At 38.8% G+C, this 17,063-nt stretch overlaps 1 protein-coding gene across 1 annotated transcript; it reads right to left on the bottom strand.

The window, feature by feature from the left end:
• Positions 1-4,999: 4,999 nt before the first annotated feature.
• LOC147364930 (olfactory receptor 11G2-like) lies at positions 5,000-13,997 on the bottom strand. The gene is made up of 2 exons (XM_086318877.1): positions 13,856-13,997; positions 5,000-5,943 (listed from the first exon to the last, which is right to left on the bottom strand). Exons 1-2 carry the CDS (start codon positions 13,995-13,997, stop codon positions 5,000-5,002), a joined length of 1,086 nt encoding a protein of 361 aa, XP_086175003.1.
• Positions 13,998-17,063: the final 3,066 nt, after the last annotated feature.

Below are 17,063 nucleotides of genomic sequence, written 5' to 3'. Positions count from 1 at the left end.
GCTTTGGGTACTCACAGTCTTTTGTGTTTCCATATAAATTTCAAGAATTTTCTTCCTGTATTAAATGTGAAAAAGCAGGATGGTTTATCAGTACAACATGGTTATTTACCCTTGTGATTATGTGCCTGATTGGGAGCTCTGATGTGCTGCTGATGCCCAGCATCACAACAGAGTATCTTACCATGTATCACAAGCCTGGGAAAAGATCATAATTAAAAATTCAAAGTATGGTTTCTACTAAATGAATATTGCTTTCATGCAGTTGTAAAGTTGAAAAATCACAGGTCAAACTATCATTAAGTCATGGGCAGTCAATACTTAATATTGCAGCATTTGACAATAAAGCATAAAATTGGGGAAAAAAAAACAAAATAGAAAAAGACCTCCACATTACTACTCAAACATTGCCATTTAAAGTATTTTTATACTTTTTTTGTATTGTTTTCTGAGGACTGGATTTAACTTTTCTGCACATGTTGTATTTACAACATTATACTATACTAATTCACTAAGTTCTTATCAGCCATTTCCCATAAATACTTCCTAATTGTGGCTCAGCAGGAAAGAATCAGCCTGCCAATGCAGGAAAATTCCTTCTAGAAGGAAATGGCAACCCACTCCAGTATTCTTGCCTGGGAAATCCCATGGACAAGGAGCCTGGAGGGCTACAGCCCACGGGCTTGCAAAGAGTTGGACACAACTTAGCGACTAAACAACAACTATACTTGTTCACTAAGTTCTTATCAGGCTTTTCCCATAAACTCTTCCTAATAGCTGAATATTATTCAGCTGTAGAGGCACAAGGGCAATTTTCCCCACTTCACTCAATAACATATATATATGTGTATATATAAAACTCTGTTACAACAAATTAATAATGATGAAGAATGTGAGTTTTGGACTCAGAGAGACTTGGTTGAATCTCTGCTTTCTGAGTTGTTATTAGACTGCATTACTGGCAAATTGTTATCTGTTCTCTCCAGGCCTTAGTTTTCTATTCTGTAAAACAGGTGAAATAGCAATGGCTCATACAATGTTATAATGAAGGCTAAAAAAGATAGTGTATATAAAATGCTTACCTTGGAAGCTTACATATGAGAACCTAACATCAGGAGACACTGTAGCATAACAGTTTATAGTATGGTTTCTGGAGTCATAGTTCTTTAATTCAACCTGGTTCCAACACTCTTAACTGTTTGGTAAACTTACTTAATCAAGGCTTAGTTACCTCATTTATAAAAAGATACTGATGGTGTACTTGAGGCTGTACAATTCTTTTTTTTTTTTTTGGAGTTTAAAATTTTTTTTATTTTTTTATTTTGATAAAGGATGTACATGGGTGTACACGTGTGTGGGGAACACATGTACACCCGAGGCTGTACAATTCTTGAATGGCTAAAGTGGAAGTTCATTTCAGGCACATTGCGAGTTAGCTGAATTTAGTAGAAATGCAGACAATAATTTACTTGATTATCATGATACCTATATAAAGATTTTAATCTTAAATTTCGTCAATGAAAACCTTCTCAGTAAGTATATGAAACTTGTTCTCAGTCATGTCTTTTATGGAATTAGTATTAACCAAAACTCATGAATAGTTCTTCCTATAGAAGCGTCCTGTGGAAGACTGGTTTTATTAATTATATATCTCTAGTCTACTGTACAAAATGAACATATGCGGTATGCTTAATGTTGTTGTTTAGTCACTAAGTCATGTCTGACTACTTTGTGAGCCCATGGACTGTAGCTCACTAGACTCTTCTCTCCTTGGGATTTCCCAGGTAAGGTAATTGGAGTAGGTTGCCATTTCCTTCCCTAGGGAATCTTTCTGACCCAGGTATCAAACTTGGAGGTAATTGCATACTATAAGGCTAAAAATAAAAGCACTTTGTATGGAAACCTATATAATAATGATTTGATTTTTGAAAGATAATGAAAAAATCCTTATATATAATTAAATACATTTATATAATTAGGATCTTGGAGAATAGTATGAAGCACGCATATTAGGTCGTTATTACTGTTGATCTAGTAGAGATGGGATGTGTGAAAACTAGATTGTGGGTGAAGTGATGGTAGTAGGGAGTGGGAAGGAAAAAAATAAAGGAGTCTGTCATAAAAACAGCATGTACAATATCCGATTGTATAAAACTTATATGAGTGTGTGTATGTGTATAAAATAATACATGAAAGATTGTTCACTTAAATATTAATGGTGTTTACCTGAGGGTGATGGGTTTAGATAACTTTTAATTTTAAATATTTTAATACTTTTTCTCTTGCTTGATAATTATAATAATAAGCATTTATTATATATTGAGAAAAGATCCAGCTACTTTTTTTCTGGTTCTGGCTATGAAAGCCAAGTCATTTTCTGTTTTTTTCCCTTCCCATCCCATTTTTAAAAGTTGACATACTGTTGATTTATAATATTAGTTTCAGGTGTACAACATCATGATTGGGTATTTTTAATATAATATACTCCATGTAAAATTGTTATAGAATATTGGCTATACTCCTTGTGCTGTACAATGTATTCTTGTAGCTTATTTTATACATAGTAGTTTGTACCTATTAATACCCTACCCCTTCCCTCTCCTCACTGGTAACCACTAGTTTGTTCTCCAAATGCATGAATGTGTTTCTGTTTTTTTGCATTCATTTAAAATATTCATTCATTTGTTTTAGTTTTGGGATTCCAGATATATATGATAATACTCAGTATTTGTCTTTCTCTGAGTTATTATGCATAATATCCTCCAGGTCCATCTATGTTGTTATAAATGACAAAATTTCATTCTATTTTTAGTTGAATAGTATTCTATTCTATACACACACAGACACACACACACACACACCTTCTATCTTCTTTATTCATTCATCTGTACATCATAAACACTTAGGCTACTACCATATCATGGCTCATGTAAATATTGCTGCCAAGAACATTTGGGTGAATTTATCTTTTTGAATTAGTGTTTTCATTTTCTTCAGATAAACACCCAGGAGTAGAATCACAAGATCATATGGTAGTTCAATTTTTAGTTTTTGAGACTCCCTCCATACTGTTTTCTATAGTGGCTGCACCAGTTTATACTCCTACCAACAGTGTACAAATGTCCCCATGTCCTGGCCACCATTGATTATTTATCTTTTGGATATTTATCTTTTGGAACCAGTTCATTACATATCCAGTACTAACTGTTGCTTCTGGACCTGCATACGGGTTTTGCAGGAGGCAGGTCACGTGGTCTGGTATTCCCATCTCTTTAAGAATTTTCCAGAGTTTGTTGCGATCCACACAGTCAAAGGCTTTGGCATAGTCAATGAAACAGAAGTAGGTGTTCTTCTGGAATTCTCTTGCTTTTTCTATGATCCAGTGTATGTTGTCAATTTGATCTCTAGTTCCTCTGCCTTTTCTAAGTCCAGCTTGAACATCTGAAAGTTCTTGATTCATGAACCTATTGAAGCCTGGCTTGAAGAATTTTGAGCATTACTCTGCTAGCATGTGAAGTGAGTGCAGTTGTGCAGTAGTTTGAACAATGAGTGAAATGTGCAGTAGTTTTATAGTGTAATCTGTAAAAGTACTGAATTTCTATGCTGTACACCTGAAACTGATATAAGATTGCAAATCAACTATATACCAATGAAAAAATGGCCTAAATCTGTTCTCTGTGGTTCTGCTTTTTCATATCTTACTGTAAGTAAACTCCCCTTCCCCTCCCCCCAACCCTCGCCTCTGCCCCAAGAATCTGGAGCTGCCTGCATTGAAAAAAAGCAGATCTACTTCCTAGATTTGCGTTTGTACCAGTCCTTGTGTTTACTGTTCTTTGTTTTGTGGGTTTTTGCATATTTATGGTATAAGATCATCTTCTGAAACTGAGAATAGTAATGAGAATGTCTGGAATTTAAATATAAAAGACAAGAATCTCTGACTGTGGTCCTGACTAAACAGCTTGCATTAAACTAACCATTTTACAAAAAATAAGTATAAAACCTTGACAAAATACATAAAAAGAACATTCTAAGGCACTAGAAAGCAGTTAACACAGAAAAGACTTCAGGGGATACAATTCCAAGAAGGGAGCAACAAGGAGATGAGTTCCACATTCACCTTGGGGGTTTTCCCCTGAGGAATAGCAATCAGTAGGGCAGGAAAATGTAGATAGAAAGGCATATGGGAAAGATTGGGGTGAAGGAAGAATACTGTCTCAGCAAAAAGCAGTAGATTCTCCTCAGACTGAACTGAGGAAATGAAAGTTTGGTGCTATGGCCAGTAAGGCACTTGGGGTTTGAGAAACAAATTCTGGAAAAGGAGGCTCACAGGAAAGGAAGATCAAAGGGTACTATAATCTCCTTTCAAGGCATTTTTGATTTCTCTGCCAGCCATTTAGATACAAGATGAGATTTTTAAAAAATCTAGCAGAAAGCAGAAATTGGGAGTCTAAAGAGCTGAGCAGATGTTTTAGGAGTCATGATTTTTCAGAGTACAAAAATAGGAATTCAGGGATTGCTAAGGTGGAGGTATCCTAAAAACAGTCCAGGTTTGCAGCTGAGATCTCAGAAAGGTCATATTCCCGAGTAAGAGTCACATCCCAGAAATAAGAGCAAAAGTGGGTTAGGTTATTTTTACAACATGAATCCTTAAATGGGATCAAACTGATCTGTTTTTACTCTATCTGCTACTTGAGGAAAATTTAACCTTTGTTGCATTACTATATCCATTGTCTTTACAATGTCAAAAATATAATGTGCAGCATTCAATGAAAAATATGGAAGCATATGAAGAAACAGGACAAATGATCAGGAACCAAGAGAAGAAAAAATCAACAGACAACATGCTCACAAGATACTGAAATTTTGGTCAATACTCTAATGAAAAATTTTCTGAATATGTTTTTAAGCTGAAAATAAGTTAAATAGAATATTTATAAAAGTTTGCAAATTAGTACATAAAAATTTGGGCTCTACTTGCTAAGAGTCTTTTTGGTTAATAGTTTTATAGTCTCAGAAATTTCTTCAGGGCCTTTTTCATATCTTTGTTCCTAAGACTATAGATTATTGGATTAAGAAGTGGGGTGACAACAGAATAAAACAGAGTCACAGTCATCTGCATTCTAGCACCATGCTCAGATGCTGGGCTCCCATACATGACCACTACTGAACCATAGAACAGTGAAACCACAGTCAGATGAGACCCACAGGTGGAGAAAGCCTTCCTTCGTCCAGTTGTTGAAGGAACTTTCAATACAGCTTTTATGACCAAAGCATAAGACCCCATGATGAAGAGAAAAAGAATGATGAGGGGAATAGGACATAGAGTGGAGAAGACAAGCTCCATCACAGGAGCTTTTTTGCAGGTGAGTGCTAGAAGAGGACCTGGGTCACACAGGAAATGGTCAATGATCCCAGATCCACAGAAAGACATTTGGGAGATGATAATGACGGGAATCAAAAACCAGAGAAAACCAAGTACCCAGCAGCTGATCACAAAATTGGTGCAGAGACGTCCAGTCATGATGGTGGGGTACTGTAGAGGTCGGCAGATGGCAAGGTATCGATCAAATGCCATAATAGCCAAGAAAAAGCATTCTGTAGAACCCAAGGAGAAGAAAAAGTAGAACTGGAGAAAGCACCCAGAGAAGGAGATGAGCTTGTTGTCAGAGAGGAAGTTGGCCAACATGTTGGGGACAGTGGAGGTGACATACCAGATCTCCAGGAAGAAGTTGGCGAGCAGGATGTACATGGGGGTGTGGAGTCTCTGATCCCAGCGCACAGCACAGATGATAGAACCGTTGCCCATGAGGGTCAGGAGGTAGAGAGCAGAGAAGAGCACAAAGAGGAGAATCTGCCCCTCCCTGGGGCAAGGGAAGCCCAGGAGGATGAAGCCAGTGATGGTGCTGGAGGTGTTGGGGGTGTTGGAGATTTTCATGGATCTGGGAGCTGTGAAAGGACCAGCAAATATCAAATGAGTTTGTATAGAGACATGAGGACTCAGATTTATACTTAAATCATCTTGGGAAAGATATAAGGACTTGCATGCCTGAGTGCTAAGTCACTTTAGTTATGTCCAACTCTTTGCAACCCTTGGAATTGTAGCCCGCCAGGTTCCTCTGTCCACAGAATTCTCTAGGCAAGAATACTAGGATGGGTTGCCATGCTCTCCTCCAGGCGATCTTCCCAACCCAGGGATCGAACCCACATCTTTTATGTCTCCTGCATTGACCGGCAGGTTCTTTACCACTAATGCCACTTGGGAAGCCCATAAGGACTTAAATATCAATAATTTTTTTCTTGAAAGATGAAATATTGACCTGGGTTTCCTCTTTATTCTCATTTATATTTTCATCCTGGATTCCAGAAAATTTCTGGTCAGAATAGATAAACCCTTCTAGCAAAGTGTTGTAGTGGTATTTGAAGATTATATAGACTTGATAGAGAATATACATATAAGTGTATTACCTTTAGGGCATCCCAGGTGGCGCTAGTGGTAAAGAACCCGTCTGCCCATGCAGGAGACATAAGAGACAAAGGCTCAATCCTAGGGTCAGGAAGATCCCCTGGTGGAGGGCATGGCAATCCACTCCAGTATTCTTGCCTGGAGAATCTTCATGGATAGAGAAGCCTGGTAGGCTACAGTCCATAGGGTCACAAAGAGTCAGACACGACTGAAGTGACTTAGCATGCATGCATATAACTATTACATTTAATAGAGTCTATCTATCAATCTATCTACCAACCAACCTACTGGTCTATTGTCACAAAAATGGAATGAATTTATTCCACTTTTCAAAGAGGTGACATCATTGCATTTGTGCCCATGAACAGTATGAAAAGGCAAAATGATAGGATACTGAAAGAGAAACTCCCCAGGTCAGTAAGTGCCCAATATGCTACTGGAGATCAGTGGAGAAATAACTCCAGAAAGAATGAAGGGATGGAGCCAAAGCAAAAAGAATACCCAGCTGTGGATGTGACTGGTGATAGAAGCAAGGTCCGATGCAATAAAGAGCAATATTGCATAGGAATCTGGTATGTCAGGTTCATGAATCAAGGCAAATTGGAAGTGGTCAAACAAGAGATGGCAAGAGTGAATGTCGACATTCTAGGAATCAGGGAACTGAAATGGACTGGAATGGGTGAATTTAACTCAGATGACCATTATATCGACTACTGCGGGCAGGAATCCCTCAGAAGAAATGGAGTAGCCATCATAGTCAACAAAAGAGTCCGAAATGCAGTACTTGGATGCAATCTCAAAAACGGCAGAATGATCTCTGTTCGTTTCCAAGGCAAACCATTCAATATCACAGTAATCCAAGTCTATGCTCCAACCAGTAACGCTGAAGAAGCTGAAGTTGAATGGTTCTATGAAGACCTACAAGACCTTTTAGAACCAACACACAAAAAAGATGTCCTTTTCATTATAGGAGACTGGAACGCAAAAGTAGGAAGTCAAGAAACACCTGAAGTAACGGGCAAATTTGGCCTTGGAATACGGAATGAAGCAGGGCAAAGACTAATAGAGTTTTGCCAAGAAAATGGACTGGTCATAACAAACACCCTCTTCCAACAACACAAGAGAAGACTCTATACATGGACATCACCAGATGGTCAACACCGAGATCAGATTGATTATATCCTTTGCAGCCAAAGATGGAGAAGCTCTATACAGTCAGCAAAAACAAGACCAGGAGCTGACTGTGGCTCAGACCATGAACTCCTTATTGCCAAATTCAGACTGAAATTGAAGAAAGTAGGGAAAACCACTAAACCATTCAGGTATGACCTAAATCAAATCCCTTATGATTATACAGTGGAAGTGAGAAATAGATTTAAGGGCCTAGATCTGATAGACAGAGTGCCTGATGAGCTATGGAATGAGGTTCGTGACATTGTACAGGAGACAGGGATCAAGACCATCCCCATGGAAAAGAAATGCAAAAAAGCAAAATGGCTGTCTTGGGAGGCCTTACAAATAGCTGTGAAGAGAAGCGAAAAGCAAAGGAGAAAAGGAAAGATATAAGCATCTGAATGCAGAGTTCCAAAGAATAGCAAGAAGAGATAAGAAAGCCTTCTTCAGCGATCAATGCAAAGAAATAGAGGAGAACAACAGAATGGGAAAGACTAGAGATCTCTTCAAAAAAATCAGAGATACCAAAGGAGCATTTCATGCAAAGATAGGCTCGATAACGGACAGAAATGTTATGGACCTAACAGAAGCAGAAGATATTAAGAAGAGATGGCAAGAATACACAGAAGAACTGTACAAAAAAGGTCTTCACAACCCAGATAATCATGATGGTGTGATCACTGACCTAGAGCCAGACATCCTGGAATGTGAAGTCAAGTGTGCCTTACAAAGCATCACTACGAACAAAGCTAGTGGAGGTGATGGAATTCCAGTTGAGCTATTCCAAATCCTGAAAGATGATGCTGTGAAAGTGCTGAACTCAATATGCCAGCAAATTTGGAAAACTCAGCAGTGGCCACAGGACTGGAAAAGGTCAGTTTCATTCCAATCCCAAAGAAAGGCAATGCCAAAGAATGCTCAAACTACCGCACAATTGCACTCATCTCACATGCTAGTAAAGTAATGCTTAAAATTCTCCAAGCCAGGCTTCAGCAATATGTGAACCATGAACTTCCTGATGTTCAAACTGGTTTTAGAAAAGGCAGAGGAACCAGAGATCAAATTGCCAACATCCGCTGGATCATGGAAAAAGCAAGAGAGTTCCAGAAAAACATCTATTTCTGCTTTATTGACTATGCCAAAGCCTTTGACTGTGTGGATCACAATAAACTGTGGAAAATTCTGAAAGAGATGGGAATACCAGACCACCTGACCTGCTTCTTGAGAAATTTGTATGCGGGTCAGGAAGCAACAGTTAGAACTGGACATGGAACAACAGACTGGTTCCAAATAGGAAAAGGAGTACGTCAAGGCTGTATATTCTCACTCTGCTTATTTAACTTATATGCAGAGTACATCATGAGAAACGCTGGACTGGAAGAAACACAAGCTGGAATCAAGATTGCTGGGAGAAATATCAATAACCTCAGATATGCAGATGACACCACCCTTATGGCAGAAAGTGAAGAGGAACTAAAAAGCCTCTTGATGAAGGTGAAAGTGGAGAGTGAAAAAGTTGGCTTAAAGCTCAACATTCAGAAAACGAAGATCATGGCATCCGGTCCCACCACTTCATGGGAAATAGATGGGGAAACAGTGGAAACAGTGTCAGACTTTATTTTTCTGGGCTCCAAAATCACTGCAGATGGTGATTGCAGCCATGAAATTAAAAGACGCTTACTCCTTGGAAGGAAAGTTAGGACCAACCTAGATAGCATATTCAAAAGCAGAGACATTACTTTGCCAACAAAGGTTCATCTAGTCAAGGCTATGGTTTTTCCTGTGGTCATATATGGATGTGAGAGTTGGACTGTGAAGAAGGCTGAGTGCCGAAGAATTGATGCTTTTGAACTGTGGTGTTGGAGAAGACTCTTGAGAGTCCCTTGGACTGCAAGGAGATCCAACCAGTCCATTCTGAAGGAGACCAGCCCTGGGATTTCTTTGGAAGGAATGATGCTAAAGCTGAAACTCCAGTACTTGGCCACCTCATGTAAAGAGTTGACTCATTGGAAAAGACTCTGATGCTGGGAGGGATTGGGGGCAAGAGGAGAAGAGGATGACAGAGGATGAGATGGCTGGATGGCATCACTGACTCGATGGACGTGAGTCTGAGTGAACTCTGGGAGTTTTTGATGGACAGGGAGGCCTGGCATGCTGTGATTCATGGGGTCGCAAAGAGTCGGACACGACTGAGCGACTGATCTGATCTGATCTGATGTTGCACATTTATACATTATCTTACAGGGTTCTGATTGATATCAAGATCAATGTGCAAGATTATTTAACAAAAGTATTCTCATTTAGAACAACAGAAAAAGACATGTTGCAGATATGCAAACTTCAAAAGCTACTCTGCCTTGAGATGCTCCAAGTAGTTACTGGACAGACCTATGTTGCCATGTAACATAAATTAATGGAACTTTTTTTTTTTTAATGGAACTTTTTGAGTTACTTTTTCATGTGACTTTTGAAGCAGCCTTTATTTCAAACTAAATGATTTAAATTATTAATTTCATAATGTTTTACACTAATCATCTGTAATCATCAGATAACAATCATCAGATCAACTAGGGGAAATTAGCCTTGATTTCTATTGTGTTAAAAAGGCAATCCTAGTCATTCACAGTGGACAAGTGTGTAAGAATTATTAACAGAGCATGTAAAACAGGTCTATACTTACCTGGAACAGAGATATGAAAATTTCCAAGCTACAGTTATTGATATATTTCTATCCCAATGATATGAGCTATGAATATTACTGATAACAGGGAATTCTAAATATTTAAAGAGCAGTGGATTTGTAAGGATTCAAAACTAAAATTTTGCTTATCCTCCAGTAACTACTTGGAGCATCTCAAGGCAGAGTAGCTTTTAAAGTTTGCATATCTGCAACATGTCTTTTTCTCTTGTTCTAAGTGAGAATACTTTTGTTAAATAATCTTGCACATTGATCTTGAAATCAATCAGAACCCTGTAAGATAATGTATAAATGTGCAATATAAAGAAAATCTATGTTCCCTACCCCTTGTTCTATTGTAAATCCATATTTTGCATTTTGAAGTTTGACACAGGGACTCAGGAAGTCTAATAATTTCCTACCAGAAATATTCAATTTCTGAGAAACCTCCAGGATCAGGAGCAAAAGGTGGTTGCAGCAAGGTGTCATCCCTTCTCATGTAAGGGTGTGGCTGCTTACATGATGTGCTGGAGGAGGAATACAATTGTGTTGGTTGGAGGCAGGGGAACAAGGCTGTGGCAGAGATTCTAATACAATACATATTCTTTAAAAACCCTTTCTGGGTCATTTTAAACAGGATTCCCTGATTCCTATCGTATGAGGGATGCTTGAGGCCAATAAAATTCTTGCAGATCTGCCAGATTGTCTTTTAGAGCATATAACTGGACTAGAATAAGATTTAATGGACTCTATTTGGTGAAGGGGAGAGTGTGTAGGTTCTGGTACCTATACCATGCAATTCCATTTACTATCTTTTTCTCTTCGGCTTTTAAAATCATTTTTCTAGGGGTCCAGTAAATTTCTGAGACCACACATTTATTTTTTTATAAAGGAGATTGAAGGAAGACAGCAGAAGAGTATAATAGCTGAGTGACTTTTAAGTCACTCTGTACCAGTTTCACTCATGATCAATGACAGTAATCATTTACCCTTCTTTTTTTTGCTTCTTACCCTGGCTTTTGTAGTGTATTTACAAAGTTATATTAGTCGCACGAGCCCATTGATTAGTATAGAATAAAATTAGGGACGCAAAAGAATAATTCTGCTATGTGAAAAGGTTCTTAATGAGTTCTAAGTATTTTAGAATCTAAAGATAAATCTAGATTTGCCAGCCGGGATTAACCCTAACTTTGCCAGAATCCTTTGCTCCACATTAACACTGCAGGCTGATGCTCATTATGAAATGTCCTAACAAAGTCTGTGTCTGTGCAAAAAAAAAGCATGTCTGTAATTCTTGTACCGATTCAGAGGAAAGTATTATGATCAATTAAAAACAATAGTTAAGTATTTTTGACCAGTTTGTTTTGCTGGTATTCCTGAAATTTCATTTTAGGAGTAAGCATCTGCTCAACAATCATATAATTGACCTCTTCAATTGAATGCTGAATAACTTTTTTGGTGACATTTATGTCAGTGTAGTTTTTCTCCATTATGTAACCCTCACATTGATTCCATCAGAAATTATTGTTAGTTTTTCTCGTGTCTAACACTCTCTTATTTAAGCTATCATCTTTCCTTCCCTGGGTCACTGTGACACCGTCCTCACTGGCTTCCTGCTTCACCCTTGCCTCTAGATAGTGTGTTATCCCTGTCATGGCCAGAGTGCTCTTTAAAAAAGAAAGTCAGATCAGTCCCTTTTCTTGTGCACATACTTCAGTTAGCTTCCCAAAGCACTGAAAATAAAATCTTCAAACCACACTATTAGATGACCCCTTGTAACATTTCCAACCTCATCTCATGACTGTATTAATCAGTCATATACATACTGTATCTCTCAAACACATACATACACACACAGAAACACACATTCTGTTTTGCAAAGGACTCTGAAGTTTGAATTTAATATAACTCTGATGTGTTATATTAGCACAGTTTCTGACTAAGAGAAAGTTAGTCTTCTATTGATTTTTTAATTTAAATTCAAAATATAAGAATTCTTTTTTTTTAAATTTTATTTTATTTTTAAACTTTACAATATTGTATTGGTTTTGCCAAATATCGAAATGAATCCACCACAGGTATACACGTGTTCCCCATCCTGAACCCCCCTCCCTCCTCCCTCCCCATACCATCCCTCTGGGTCGTCCCAGTGCACCAGCCCCAAGCATCCAGTATCATGCATCAAACCTGGACTGGCGACTTGTTTCATACATGATATTATACATGTTTCAATGCCATTCTCCCAAATCTTCCTCTTAGCTCACTGTCTATACAAGAATGGGCAGCAGGCCAGACCTGGACCACTGGCCATCATTTGCTGACTCCTGTTCCATGCATTTTTAAGGATAGGAAAGCAAAGATCATCACTATACTGTGGAGCAATAGAAGCTCCTTGGTCCAGCAAGAATCTTACTAGATAGAAAGGGAGGAGACCACTAGAGGCAGCTAGAATCAGCCTAGTCTTCTCAGGTAGCACTTTTGGGCCAGCTTTAGCTTAATTAAAAAGATGAGCTTCCAAAGCCATTTGCCTCTTTCTCTCTCTGTCTCTACACACACACACACAGACACACACACACATACTCATGCATGCACGGCTTCCCTCTTCCCCACAGTACTTCAGTAATATAACACTGGCCTTCTTTCAGTTTCTAGAAATAGCCAAGTACTTTTCTGACCCGGGGTCTTTGTTCTTATTGTCCTCCATGGTCATTCGTAATTAGTTCTCAGCACAGTATGAAGAAGATAGTATACATTTGTAATTTTTTTTGAAAGAAATGATTGTCCTCACTGTTACCAACATAGAGAATATGGATAGATAATATGGAGATATCTACCAATTACTTTCTTTGAGCTTCAAAGAGGCAGTGAGATGAAGTTTTCGGAAATAAATTATATAAGAAACGGCTCCAAATGATCAGAGACTATGAGAGTATTGGCCCAGAGATGAGAGGAATCCATTCAAAGGAAGTAATGGGAGCTAAGGTTCTGTGTGGAACAACATGTCCCACCCCAGGTGGCTTACTCTGTATTGCTAGAGATAATAATGGTCTCCAGCTGTAGATGTTAAAATAGGAGATAGGGAGGGTAGGATGGAAATTCCAGGTTTAGCATCATCACAGAGTTGCTTAGTGGCTCTAGTGGAGTCTTCTACTGTCTATAAACTTGGGTTTCTTTATGTGAAAAGGGAGTAGGGTTATATAATTTTTAATAACCTTTCATTATAACATGCTTACTCCTACTCCAAGTATACTACAAGTACACATGATATGAAGGTTTTATAGATCTAGAGGTGATAATTTATTTACATTTATGTCTCAGATGAGAAAATCCATTAGTTTGTCACGTTTACACGAGGCAAAAATATCCAGGTGATTCCCTCTAGGGCAATTCTACTTTGAGAGTCTGACAAAGCTGCCCTAGAAAATAAGAAAAGTGTGAAAAGATGATTCTCTGTGTTTCATCACCATTTCATGCTCAATATAACTATAAATTGTCACTGGGTGAAAAAAGATATTTTGAATAAAAACATATTGTTTGTTGCTCACCTTTTATTACTTCACTCTTTTGTACAGAAGAGCTGTGGTGTTCATCTGACACAAGGGGAAGCTGGAGCTGTCCAGAGAGGCAGGACAGTTCCCCTGAATTAGTTGCAGAAAGCTCTGTGGCAGAGGGAGTGGGAATATGCATACAGTGGTGTCAAAGTTGTGTTATGTATGTAGGATGTTTGGACTGAGTTTATTAACAAAGCCAAGCAAGATAAACTACTCCCTGACCTCCATGCTATCTTGGAAAGGTTGGGTTAAACCCAATCTAGATTTGCCAGATTCTCAGATGTAATATATAAGATGAAGGAAAGATATTTCTCTGAAATTTTGCTTTTCCCCCAGGGCTAGGCCACAAAGGCACAATGGGGTAGAAGCATCATGTCCTGCTCTCACAATAGCACAGCCATCTGCTTCATTTGGTTTGGTCAGGAGATGTCACAGCTGTCCCATTTCTGCAATGCTTTTGAAAACAAGAAAAACTCTCATTTCTGAGAAGTGGTAGGCAGTTACAGCATAATAGAAGAGCAAAGGATTTGGAGTAAGGAGTTGAGGGTATGATATACAACATACAGACTATTTCTAGTTCTTCCAACTGTAAAATGGGTACAGCAGCACTTTCACCAAAGTGCTGAGGACTCTGGATGATAAAACATGTGGAACCTTGTCTAGGGTCTGACACACTGCAATGCATAGGAAGTTTAGCTGTGTAATGTACAGGTGAAGCGAAGTAAAAGGAAGCCTTACTTAGAGGATAGTAGTTTTCTCATTCTTTTATATTTATTTCTCCTTTCTTGAACAAAAGGACTATCCAGACCTGAAGTTTCTCCTAGTGTCTGGTCTTCCTGGAGAGGAGAGTTGGTCTTCTCTACAGAAACCATCAAGGGGTGAAGGAGTAGAAACTGGGTGAAGGTCTTTCTGTGGCTTGCTGAAGGATGTGAAAATTATAAGCAGAGACTCCAAGAGTGAGAATTCATGAGGATCTATTTACCACTTCCAGAAGGATCTCTGTGTTAGGAGACTGTTCTTACTAGTTATTCCCTTCCTCTGGGACCTGTCTTCTCAGGAGACTGTGGTCCTTCTATCTTTGTCTCCCAGTAGAGTAGAAAATATTACTTTTTCCAGCCCCAAACTTGTCAGTGATGGCATGAGAATTCATCAGTCTTTTGCCAATATGAGCCAACTCAGAGTGCTGTTCAAGGGGAAGTCTATTAAAAAAACAGTGTGGTGGCTGTTATGTGGATGATGTTCCTGGGCCTCTAGTGAGTGCTGTCAATTATGGGTTTGGGGAACAAAGTCTTCTCTGATTCTCCTGAAGGAAGAGATGTGTTGGAGGTATGATGTGACCTCAGCCATAGAGGGCTGTGCAGTTACTCCAGGAATCAATCCCCTTCCAGGACCTCCCTGTTTGTTTTATAGATCTACCCTTTCTCATTTGTGGTTGAGCCCTGTGAGTCTCAAGCAGGTGTCTCAAGCAGGTGTCTTGATGGTTAACTCAGGTCCAAGAGAAGCCAGAGCAGAACATTCCTTAGCTCTAGGGTTGCATCAGGGAGTTGGATCTAAGGCTTCCTCATCTTGACAGAGGTACAGGTGTTTTAGCACAACCCATTTCTTGTCCCTCTGTCCCATTTGTGAAGGAGTTTCAGGTCAATGACTTATCAGGTGGTTTACCTTCCTTGTTTGAACTGCTTGTTTCCCTCTGTTTACAACATGAGATTTGAAATTGGCAAACAAGGACCATTGCAATTCAGCTGTAACTATTGTTACTCTTGTTGTTAAAGTTAATATATATATATTTTTATAACTTTTTATTATATTGAAGTATAACTGATTAAAAATGTTGTGATAGTTTCAGACGCGTAGCAAGGGAATCAAGCTATACATATACCCGTATCCATTCTTCCCCAAAGTCCCTTCATATCCAGGCTGCCACATAATATTGAGCAGAGTTCCCTGTGCTAAACAGTAGGTCCATATTTTATATTTTTCATTTTTTCCCCACTATTTCTTGCAGAAGTCCTTGTGTCACAGTCAGATTAGACTGCTTAGACACACAGTGGAATATCATATATTTCGGTGGGGTGAATAATTTTACCCTCTGAAAAGCAGACAAGAACACTGTGAATTGATGACTACCAATGGGAGAGTTAAGCCCTGTGGAGTGAGGATCCCAGGAGATTAACTTAATCATGCAGAAGGGAGATAACTTATGAAGTGTTCTCTTTGCTTGCTTGCTTTCTTTCTTTTTCTCTTTTTTGGTAGCCTCTCCTGTCATTGTTTCCCCCAGCTCAAAATATTTTCTCATAGCATTTCTGAAGGTGGTATTAGTACACTGTAACAGAGCTCATCGGTTGCTGGTCCGTATTCCCTTTGTATTTTTTCCTCCTTTCCACTTGAGTGCAACTGCAAGCTTCTACATTTGTTTTCCTGAGAGTTTTTTCATAACTGGGAAACCTGCTTTGGCTGCTCATTTTTCATTCTTTCAGGCTGGAAGTTAATGACCTCCACACTTCCTGAAAGACAAATTGGAATTGGAGTATCAGTATCCCAGCTCCTTTGGCAAAATATTGGGATAAGTCTGGAATGTCTAATTGCCTACCTTGGGATCCTCCAGAGGGATTAACTGCATTTACGTCCAGTGGGAGTTGGTTTGACTATTTACCCTTTGTCCGAAGACTTCTCTTTCTTATTTGACTTTTCTCTATCAGTCTTCCCTTCATTACTGTAATGAACTCTGCATTGGAATTTTTGTCTCAGGATTTATTTTGGGGGACACCGATAAAGACATAGGGGCTGGTATATTTGGTCTAGTCACCATTTGTGACACTTTTTAGATAATCAAGTTTGTATCCAGTTTCAAACAAATTTAAATATTCTTCCATTAAGCTTTTTAACAACTTAAATATTGGTATTGTCAGGTGGGTGCTGTTCGTTATAATGGTTCCTTTAAGAGTACTATCATCAAACAGATTAATTATAAAAAATGTTTAACTCAGTCACAAAAAGGAATGATGTACTGAGATATGCTACAACTTGGGCTACTTTGGGAACTTTATGCTTAGTAAAAGAAGGCAGTCACAAGAAGTCACATATTGTATGATTCCTTCATATGGGCTGTCCAGAATAGGCAAACCCAGAGAGACAGGGAGCAGGTTAGTGGCTGCCAGGTAATGTGGCGGGGTGAGGAGGGGGGAGTGACTTACTGTAACGG

Source organism: Bos grunniens, chromosome 10 (genome assembly GCF_055505025.1).
Source record: "Bos grunniens cultivar Pamir isolate PY7600 chromosome 10, Bosgru_T2T1.0, whole genome shotgun sequence".
Taxonomy (NCBI): Eukaryota; Metazoa; Chordata; class Mammalia; order Artiodactyla; family Bovidae; genus Bos; species Bos grunniens.
Note: the sequence above shows the minus strand (reverse complement) of the source record. Positions and strands in the feature narration are given on the sequence as shown.